Consider the following 11,165-nt stretch of genomic DNA (forward strand, 5'->3'; position numbering starts at 1 on the left):
AAAAATTAAGAATTAATAACTTACGTAATTGAAAATTGTTACATTAAACATACGTTAGTAAATTGAGGATAACCAGTGTTTTATCAATATCGCTTATCAAAAATCAATTAAGGATTTATGGGAGTCATTTAAAACAATAATATTCTATTAATTTAGTAAAATTAGGGATATCTACATAAAATAACTTTAAAAAAAGGATTATTCACCGCAATTTATTTCAAACAACATATTTTATTTTCACAATTAATTGCATAGGATGATAGTCATACTTCGTCAGTATTTATTTGCAAAAGAGCTAAAATTTATGCATCAACAAATAATTTGAATAGAATTTTAGACCAAAACGAAAAAAAAGAAAGAGAAAGAGAGAGTAATTTGACTATGAGACTCTATCCTATGGCCCCGTTCATTTCCCCGATTCGAGTTTAGAATTCGAGTTTTGTTATAGTAAAAAGCTCTCAGAAACAATCACATCTAACTTTTTTACTATAGTAAAAAGCTCTCACATAAAATCACATCTTAACTCGAATTATAAACTCGAATCAGCGAAGTAAACGGGTTTGAAAAGTGAAATTCTGGCCAACAATAATTTAACTCTTTATGAGAGTTTCGACCAAGTCCTATAAAATGAAGTTAGTAATGTTCCCACTTGAGGGTTCTTACTTGAGCTAAAGCTAATTATGAAAAGAAGCAAGAAATAACAATTGGAGGATTCTCTTGCAGGATAAGAAGAAAAATCTATCGACGGGCCTGGAGATTTGTTAGATGTTCTTACAATTATGTTTATTATATTATTTTAATTTAATACGATGCAATTATGGTTTCTTATATCATAGTTTTTTTGCTAAGCGATATGATATAATAGTTTAACAATTATATTTTACTAGATAATTTTTTTGTTAGGACCACAAAAATAAATTATCGATAATTTGTTATTTTTAGTTGTCGGATTTGAACTAGAAACAGTTGGTTTTATGTATTTTTTTCAATTTCATATGATTTTGTCAGATTTAAAAGTCAAAATTAGATCCTCAGAAAATCTTATCGAAGAAGCTTCCATTTTATTGATACTTTTTTTTCTTTAATTCCTTAAAATATATTATTATTATTCCAATAAAAAATTGACCTCTTTTCTCCACTATTCCACCCGCAGCAGCAGTGTCAGGCTTAGTTTGGTATTGCTGTACATTTTAGAAAAATTATTTTTAGCTGTGCTGAAAGAAAAAATAGCTGTTACAAAAAGTACCTGAGTGTCTGGTAAACTATAATTATAGTAGCTGTGCCGGTTTTAAAATCAGTGTAATAACGTTTGGTAAATTATAAAGTTGAATTGCTGTGGATAATTAAAAATTACGACTATATTATATTATACTATAATAAAAAACATATAATTATAATATAATGTATATTTATTATCATATTTAATATAATACAACAAAACTATTATTAAATAACATATTATATAATAATGATATAAAATATAATAATATTATTAAAATAGTTAATATAATTACAATATTATAAAACATATTATAATATTACAGAAGAAATAATAATATTTCAATTATAATATAATTAAAAATTACAAGTAAACTAAACTATATTATATTATATTATATTATAATATATAATCATTATTATACTATATTAAAAAAATATATTATATAACTATAACATGTGTAATACACTAAAATAATAATTATAATATCATATTATATGATAAAATAATAATATTAGAGTTATTAATATAATTATGATATTATTTATTACAATATTACTCTTAAATTATATTATATCATATTATATTATTGTATTATTATATTATGTTATATTACGAGTCTGAATTTTAGATTGAGAGTATTATAAATTTTAAATTTCATTAAGGATATTATCGGTATTATGAAAGTTTCATTAATTGTACTATATTGATTCCCGCACAATTTAAAAATTAAAGTTGTATTTGGGCTGTTTTTGATTTTGACTGCAGATTCTTCAAAAAACACTTTTAAAGAGATTTACCAAACACTAAAATCAATTTTTACTACAAACAAAAACTGATTTTGAGAATGAAAATCAATATCAAACTTAGGAGACGTTTGGTTGATAGATTAGAACTATGTGATGAGGACCATTTTTAATTTATGTGTATTTTTTATGAAAAAAAATACATAACGAATCACGAACCATAATTCAAATCAAGTGACGAATCTCCCAACCAAACAACCTCTAAAGCCTCAGTTCACTCAGCCGCGGTACTAAACGGACCGTCCTTCAATCAATCCTCATGCTTTCGAAATAATCAAATTAAAAAACATAATCAATCACAAAAATGGAGAAAAAAAAAATCAAGGGTAATTTTGGTAAATTACTAGTGTTTTCGCATATACCTAATCCCTAATGTTAATTGGCAAGCTCCAAAGGGGTAGCGCTGAAATTTCAACCCTCTAAAGTACGCAGAAGCAAATACGTTGCCTTTGGCCTTGCCTCTCTCTATCTGTGTTCAATTCAACCTCCTGTTTCTCTCTCTAAAAGACTCCCTCTCTTTCTCTCTCTAGAAAGCCATAATACCACCACCAGTCCACCACCACCCTCCCTCTCCCCTCTCTCTCTCTCCAAAAACAAAAGATAGAAAGACAACAACAAATGGGAAAAGCGAGAAATAAAAACAAAAGGTGGTAGATGCATGAGTCACAACACAAACAATCTCCTCTTTTTCTCTCTCTCTCTTCCTCTTTACGCGCTCGCCACCTTCCCTTCCTTAAAATCCAAAATTCTCTTGCTTTCTTCTCCATAGATTCCGCTCTTCACTCCTTTGACTCTCCTCGCTCTCTTTCTCAGGTATAAACGCAATGACTTCGTCTTTCGACTGCTTTGTTCTTGGCCTTTTTCTTTTGTCCTTTTTCGTTTTTTTTTTGGTGTTTGCGGTAATGGGCATTTTTGCGTTGACGCCTTCGACGGGCCTGGAGGCGCAGAACTGCTCTTTTTGTTGTTTGGCTTTCTGGGTTCGTCTTAATTTTTTTGCTTTACATACGGATTGTTAGATGTCGTTTTGGTGTTTATTTCGCACTTGGGCATCTGGGTTTTTGTGCCTTACTGTTAGTCTCTCCAGGAAAGGTGGTGGTAGGTACGAGGTCGTTGTGGTTGACTTTGACCTTTTCAAGCATGGACTTCTTAAAAACACGGTCTTTAGGCCTCTGAATTGGTTTTTGAATTCTTGTTTGTGTTGTTTGGCAATGACGGGTGATTTTGATTTTAATATATTGGGTATTATGGTTATGAATGATGCTTGAACATGCAAAGTTGGAGATGGCTTAAGGTATTGTTTGCTAACAGTTTTATCAATCTTCACAAATTTGTATGATGATTTACCCAATAATCATGGTTGTCTTACGTGGCTCATGATGGTTTTTGGATCTTTTGTTTGTTTGTTTGTATGTATGCATGTATGTATAACTGCATCTATTCTAATTACTCTGTGGAATTTGTTAACTAAGTTGTGCATCAGTGTCATTGGTCTCAATTGTCACTTAGATTAAACTAGAACAGATTTGACTTGGATAAAATAAAAAGTTTTGGTGGAAGTTTTAATCCTTTTCCATTATGTTTTTGGTTCTATAGTGTGAGTTATGGAGTGTTTTTAGCTGGCAATGGAATTGTAGGTAGCCATATTTACATCTCTGATCTCTCTGGATGATTTCTTTTAGTAGGGCTTGAAAGAATAAAACGTTTATATGAGAGGTTTTTCACCTCACTCCTTATGAACCGTAGTTACTCTAAGGCGCCTTCGCCCTTTTTTTGTTTTTTTTTTTTTTCCAAATTGGTTTGAGACTTTCCATGTAGACATTTGTCAATTGACGAATTATTCTTTCCACTTCTTTCAATTTGGCATTTTATAGCATTTATTTTAAAAAATAAAAGGAAATCTTCAAAAGCCTTGATGTGAAATCAGGACTACTGTCTCGGCAGTCATTCTCTTCACCAAGCTTGCTTTGCATAATATGCAGGAAAATCTACTTGATGAAAGCGAGATTTAATTCCTGCTATGATCCCCTGAGCTACTCCACTACAGGGTAGCTGGGACCATTTCTCTCATTTTGTTATTAAATTGACGGCCATGGATTGGAGTTAGGAAATATACTAATAGAGTAGATTGCCCTTCTTAACTTATAAAGAGAAGCTGACCTTAAAATGATAGTTTATTTTCCAATTCAGGTCTGTGTACTTATTTACAATCCTTGTTTTATTTTATATCTAGTATTTAATACTCGCAATTTTTAATGCGTACGTACGTAGATAATGCGCGTGGCATACACACACATATACGCGCGTGTACTTATGTAGTTATTTGTTTAGATAATGACATATTAAATGTGCTTCTTTAATTCTTACACTAAAGGTTTACTTTTTTTTTTTAAAAAAAGAAAAAAAAATTTCCATCTAAAATTGAGTATTGCGACACGTCTGAAAACACTTCTTTTTCTTGTACTCAAGGTGTGAGGTGATATAGGAGAAGGGCATCAAGTGACCGTTGTGCATTGCTAGGAAGATTGGTTGCAACTATGGTGAGCTTAAGGAGGCGCAAACTCTTGGGATTATGCTCTGGTAAATTGTAGTTGAACTATTTGCGTGTAAGATCATTCTTTGTTGGTTTATCTCATGTTATCTGTTTCTTTCACTTCATTGTCCGGATACAAAAAATAAAATAACGGTTATTTATTTAGTTATTATTTATTTTTTAAGCTTTAGTTAAAATACAGTTAAATAGTTCGTGCTCTATAACTCCTTGACACTATTTACCAAATTGTTGGGCCTTTGCAGGGAGAAGTTCTGTCCTTACTCTGCTTCCTAGGTTTTCTGCCAATGAAATTGCTCCTGCAAATTCTACACAGAACACCAGATCTAACAGTGTGCATCCTGTAGCTTCAGACGACAGAAAAAATGCAGAGGGGGTAAGTATGGGTAACTGTTAAGCCACATTATAATATAACACTATTTTCGAACGTAACTTCTTGTGGTGTGCCCGAAGGGGGTGAGTATGGCTTAACACGAGTATTGCCTTCTTTGGCTTTAATTGGAATGTTGCTAAATTCTTAATTAATCATTTGGTCTTGTTAACTGGCACATAATGAACAGATATGATAAAAACGTACACTTCTCAACTAATTCTTTGTAAAAGTTAGGTGCGTAAGAATTCCATCTTTTTATATAAGAAAACTATATTCGTTATTATAAAATGTAAACAAAAAAAATGTATGGTTTCTATTTTATGCTTTGAACTTATCTTCTATTTATCATGTGGTTTTCACCAGGATGTGAGTGTCAAAGGAGAACCTGGATCATCGAACTTATCTGGTTCTGGCTTGTCTGGCTCTCAAAGAGAGCAGCAGAACCAACAAGTTGCAGGTTCGTTGCTTCAACTATATCTATGTATTGATGCTCGAGTCAATACTATACAAATTGAGAGTTAGAATTTTTTATTAAATGCACTGATACAATCTCTCTCTATATATACACATATTTGTACATGATGTGTTACGTAGATCCTATTATTGGAATCCATAAGAAAACTGAAATAGAATTGCGACAAGACGATGAGCAATTCAGCTTTTGTCTGATCATTTTCCATATAAATTCAACTCAATTTTATGGCTGAATTTTGCACTATTATTATGATGTTTTCCTTATGCAATTTCCTTCCCCGATGACTTAGTTTATAAATGCTTATATCTAACAATTTAGAAAGTCAGAGTTATCCATTCATAGGTCCGGGAATGAGATTTCTGGACTTCCTCTTTCTGCATCTTCATTATTTCGTGCACAGTCAGCAAAATGGTTTTTTTAAGTAATAATGTCCTATAAATCGGGTTTTTTTTTCTTGTAAATAAACGCAAATCTTTTATTTTGTTTGTCAAAACCATTGAAATGATTTTTTATCTTCATATATCCTGATACACTAACGTTTTCTTTCAGACTTTCTTTATTTTCTTTGAGAAGACTTTTTGCTTGCAATGTTACTTTCACAATTTTGTTGTAATTTTCATGGACATGGGTAAAATAAAATCCTCTTTGATGGGTTTAATCAATAACATGAATCTTGAATTTCTCAGAACTAGTTTCATCTTTTTATAGAGGTTACACAAACTATTAAATGTGCCTTGAATTTATGCTTGTGCGGCAATGTGACTTTATGACACGCCATTTCAAAATTGTACAGGGCCACCTATAAAACGCAGAAAGAGGCACAGAAGAAAGCATTTTCAAAACCAGGAACCATGTTTAATGAGAGGTGTCTACTTCAAGAACATGAAATGGCAGGCAGCAATCAAAGTTGACAAGAAACAAATCCACTTGGGAACGGTCGGTTCACAAGAAGAGGCTGCTCGCTTGTATGACAGGTAGTACTTGCACCATCTTTTACTTGATGAGCTACTACTAGCAGTACGTACTAAGATTTGATTTAAATTAATACCGAAAATATCAAAAAAAAGATCTCATTTTACAGTCTTTGAACCTTTCTTACAAACAGTTCAACGTCGAGCTTGTTGAAGTTTGGAAGAGCACAAATTTAACATTCTCCCGTTTAACCAAAGTGGCATTGTCTTCTATATTTTAGACGTTTCAGTAGTATTCCATTTTCCCTACAGGCCAAAGGAGGGGAGAGATTTTATTGGTTTTTTGTAAACCTTACATGTTGATGTACATATATTAACATATGTATTACATTAAAACTCACGACTCCTGATTTACAGGGCTGCTTTCATGTGTGGGAGGGAGCCAAATTTCGAGCTCTCAGAGGAAGAGAAACAAGAGCTGAGACAATTCAAATGGGATGAGTTCTTGGCAAAGACCCGGCATGCTATTACACATAAAAGTAAAGAAACTTTCCTCTCATAATGTATCGTAAGAATTAAGAAAGAAAATCTTTCAATCTTCTTTAGTTTTTACACGTCATGTCACGGATCTTTAAAGAGTTTACTTTGAATATATATATATTATATATATATATTCCAGAGCACAGAAGAAGGGTTGGAGCTGAGCCAGAGAAGATGTCTGAACCGTCGCCATTGGAAAACGACGATGACTTGGACATCAAGAATGAGGATTATGATCTCTCCGGCTCAGAAGAGATGGAGCCAGACAGTTCGGTCTCTTGAGAATTATGGTTCAGGCACAATGCATGGATCTTCAAGTTCTAACAGTAAAGTTTCTAGCAAATAGGCCTCCATTTTTTGGGTGTATAAAAGTCCCATATTAAGGGTCGATCATGGTAGATTTCATTAATGTTTTATGGTATAAGCAAATTCCCAATAAAGAGTTCACTATAGCATATACCTTATAGTCGCCTATGTCAGTTAATTTATCATTATCCCTGCTCCAGTATACTATTACTGAGAGCTATAGTTATTTATTATTAAATTTTTTCTCATTGTTGAGAACTTTCTAACTAAGTATCTATTCATATGTGCTTCTGTACTGAAAATTTCTTTGAGAAATTGGATGCAGAGAAGGGATCCTTTCGAGGGCATAATTAATAGTTTATTTAATTTATTTGAGTTAATCTTGTGTTGGATTTCTTTAATTATGTACCAGTGCAGACGACAATGTAAGTTTGCTTTCTCCCTTAAAGTTTGCACGAATTATTCTTTGACGTCAGATGGATTTTTTTTTTCTTTTCCCTTGAAAGAGAAAAAAAAAAGAAAAAAAGTTCTTTTCATGCCATGTTTTGTTTTGCGAAGCGGTTGCTACTTGCAACGACAACCAAATGGGTCCAGAATCTTCTGCCGCCGATTTATGTTGTTCACTTGTCCTCTCTTCTGTTACATTAAAACAAGCCTGGGAATCGGGCCATCTCTCTCGGTGCAGAAAGCTTTCCATGACCCTATTACTCCTTGTTGATGTGGTTTCTTTATTATCGTCGTTTCTTGAATTTGTTATCGTTGCTGTCGTTTCAAGGATTGCTGTCGTTTTTCAGGTTATGTTTTGAGGTTTTTGTCGCTTTAATGTCATTCGTTGTTATTTTGGCTAGTTTCTCGAACACGATATAAGTTATTCTCCTTTATCGAGTTTGCTGTTTAATACTATTGCTTGTTCTCCCCTTACGCTTTATGTCGTTTGTATCATATATTGTTTATCTTTACAAAGTAGTTGTCGTTCATCCGGTCGGTCTTGTGAGACCTTTTTAGAGATGCACCCCTTTTTCTTTCGAAGTCGTTTGTTATGTTGTTGTCAACATAGAATGTCGTTTCTGGTAGTCGTTCAGGTTATTCTCGTTTTCCTAGATGATATCGCTTTTTGAGGCCATTGTTGTTTTCATTTTGATGTAAGTCATTGTCTTTTACCCCGTTGATACCTTTTCTCAAGTTTTTATGGTTTATTCCGTCAATGTGAATCACGTGAAGCATGTATCAGGTTTCATTGTCGTTTATAAAGTTATTGTCGTTTTCTTTCATACCAAAAATCGATTTTTGGGAAACGCTCAGGTTATATATCATCTTTTTCCCATATGAGGTCTTTTTTGAGACCATTGTCGTTTTCATTTTGATGTTGTTTTTGTATTCGTTGTCGCTTAGTTAATGTCATTTGTCAAATTGTTGAGATAGCCGTCTTTATTTTGATGTCGTTTTTACTGAGCTGATATCATTCCTCGAGTTGGGTTTCTTTTGATGCCGTTCATCATGTTTTGGTCGTTTATACAAAAATTATGGTTTCCTTTGGGCTTTGACTGGCCGCCCATATCACTGTCGCATCCCCTCATGATGTCGTTTTAAAGGCCATCTTCATTTTCATTTTGATCTTAACTTCGTTGTCGTTTCAGTAACCGATGTCTGTCAATCCATTCCAAGCGGCAGATTAGATTTCGGAGCCGAACAACATAACCCGCCACAACCCTACACCGCCACAATTCCACCGCATTAGGTCGCTTGTTTACCTTAATCTCCTTCAATGGAGTCGGAATAGCCCAAAATAAACCGACCAAAGTATTGAAAATTTTCCAATAATCACATTAAAAAAAAAATAAAATGGCTTCGGGTACTCCGAAAACCCTAGAAGGAGAGGGTCCATCACAATCACCATCATCACCACCGTCCCCTTCTTCAACATCTTCTGATGGTTGGAAGGAGCGCGTCTTCATCCCCACTCTTCTCGCAGGTTGTTAATTGTTATTGTTGTCATTTGAATTCTTTTTTTTTTTTGGGTTCTAATTTTGATTGAAAATATTCAGCGTCTTGATGAGTTTATGATCATGGTTGAAATTTATATTGGGGGAGCAGGGATTGTCGGAGGAGGAGTTGGGTTGGTGTCGAAGCACCGAAAAGTTCACGGTCTTGCCGACATTGCTGCGACTTACGCCACTAATTTCGCCATCGTAACTGGTTGCTACTGCGGTAAGTAAAAAGTTTTATGCTTTTCTAATTCAATATCAGCTTTTTGAAACTTCCCAAGTGATCCGAATGTGTTTATACGGATTAGTTAGTTTTGAATTTCTGGTAAATTCTATAGCGTGATTTACCGCAGCTCTCTTTTTGACCTTGATCTTGTTTTGTAGTTTCTCCTTAGACAGTGTGTTATTGTGTCCATCTTTATGGTTTTTTGGATTTGACAGGGACGCGTGAGTTTGTTAGAGTGACCCGAAAATCAGACCCAGATGATCTTTTCAACTCTCCAATTGCTGGCGTTTTTAGTGGTGCAATTCTTGGGCGTCTTCAGGGTTAGATTCTATTTATATATATAACATACATACATATATATATCTATATATCTTTCTCACTTTCTTTATGTGTGTACTCTTGTGCTTGCCTTAAAACTTTAAGATAGAAAAAAGGATGGTATTAGTCCACTCTTATTTAGACTAGCTTCGACTTGTGTTCCATTTCCATTTTAAGGCCAGTTGATAAGTGCTTTTCTCTTTCATTGTAGCGTACCATTGACATAGTCTCTAATCTGGTATTGCAGAATGTCATATTGTTCAGATGAAGGGCATATGTATATAAAGTCTATGAGAACAAATATTGATATTAGAACTGGGAACATTTTGCCTGCGTTTGGAGTGTTGAATTAAGTTGTGTTAAGCTGTCGTATGTTTCTGCGTTAATGAAATAGCCTTGGGCTAGATGGAGATGAAAATTTCTCTTTCTCAGATTTAGGATGACATATAAGCGTAGTTGGAACATTTTTCCAGCTTGGACTTATTTCACTCCAACCAATGCCATTATCGACCAGATATTAGGTATCCATGGGATATATAGGTCTAGTTTCGCAGGGTCGGAACATGCAAGATTATTGTTTTAAGTCAATTGTTTTGTAAAAGGAGTTGATTGTTATTAACTGTTACATTTGCTATTGTTGTTTTTATCTGAAAGTTGCCTGGTTGAATTGTTTTGTTTGTTTTTGGCTAGGTGGTCCGGCTGGTGCTGCAAAATACTCGGTCATCTTTGCCGTTGCGGGGACAACGTTGGATTTTGTTATCAACAAACTAAAAGCGAGCTTTAGGGATATATCAGAGGAGGAGAAGAAAAATTGGTTCAAATTGCCTGATTGGTCTCCTATCCAAGTGCTTGACGAGGAAGCGCAAGCTAAAAAAGAGGCTCGGGAAAAGCAGCTCTATGCAGAGAGGGTACTTGGCAAACTAAACAAAGAAAAGTCTTGAGACTGCTTTCTTTTCTTGTCTTTCGTTTGTATGTCGATAATTGCTCCTGGGGGCTAATTTTGATGTTCTCCCCTACTCCCTCACGCTCTTGTGGCGTTTCTGTATAATGATCTCCATTCTGAAGTTGAGTTTGCGAATACAACTACATATTCTAATAAGTTATAAAAATGAGATTGGCGCAGTTGTATCCCACATACATTTTGAAACATCTCATTTGTTGGTCAAATGTTCACAAAGACTATTCTGTTTTGGAATTCGTTGCAAATTAACCTAGTTCTTCGCTTAGTTTGGTAGTACTGTGGATTTTAAAAAAATTACTTTTAACTGTGCTAAAAGAATAAGCAGCTGTTATAAAAAACAACTGAGTGTTTGGTAAACTATAATTATAGTAGTTGTATTGATTTTAAAATTAATATAATAGTATTTAGTAAATCATGAGGTTGAATTGTTGTGGATAGTTAAAAATTACAACTATATTATATTATACTATAATATAATATATATAATTACAATATAA

The 11,165-nt window shown here is 33.6% G+C and overlaps 2 protein-coding genes across 3 annotated transcripts; both read left to right on the forward strand.

Annotated features, from left to right (window-relative positions):
* Window positions 1-2,470: 2,470 nt before the first annotated feature.
* LOC21390424 (ethylene-responsive transcription factor-like protein At4g13040) lies at window positions 2,471-7,558 on the forward strand. 2 transcript variants are annotated; one of them, XM_010105869.2, is made up of 7 exons: window positions 2,471-2,838; window positions 4,492-4,602; window positions 4,819-4,949; window positions 5,310-5,403; window positions 6,215-6,395; window positions 6,750-6,871; window positions 7,012-7,558. In XM_010105869.2, exons 2-7 carry the CDS (start codon window positions 4,560-4,562, stop codon window positions 7,152-7,154), a joined length of 714 nt encoding a protein of 237 aa, XP_010104171.1. In that variant the 5' UTR covers window positions 2,471-2,838; window positions 4,492-4,559; the 3' UTR covers window positions 7,155-7,558. The 2 variants fall into 2 exon arrangements, with proteins under 2 accessions (XP_010104171.1, XP_024026403.1); XM_024170635.1 differs by lacking the exon at window positions 2,471-2,838 and adding an exon at window positions 4,188-4,212.
* Window positions 7,559-8,592: 1,034 nt separating this feature from the next.
* On the forward strand, window positions 8,593-10,879 carry LOC21390425. Its single transcript, XM_010105870.2, has 4 exons — window positions 8,593-9,150; window positions 9,273-9,386; window positions 9,605-9,709; window positions 10,398-10,879. The coding sequence occupies exons 1-4, from the start codon at window positions 9,021-9,023 to the stop codon at window positions 10,646-10,648; spliced, it is 600 nt and encodes a 199-aa protein (XP_010104172.1). The 5' UTR covers window positions 8,593-9,020; the 3' UTR covers window positions 10,649-10,879.
* Window positions 10,880-11,165: the final 286 nt, after the last annotated feature.

This window comes from Morus notabilis, unplaced genomic scaffold, assembly GCF_000414095.1.
Source record: "Morus notabilis unplaced genomic scaffold, ASM41409v2 Scaffold158, whole genome shotgun sequence".
NCBI classification, from domain to species: Eukaryota; Viridiplantae; Streptophyta; class Magnoliopsida; order Rosales; family Moraceae; genus Morus; species Morus notabilis.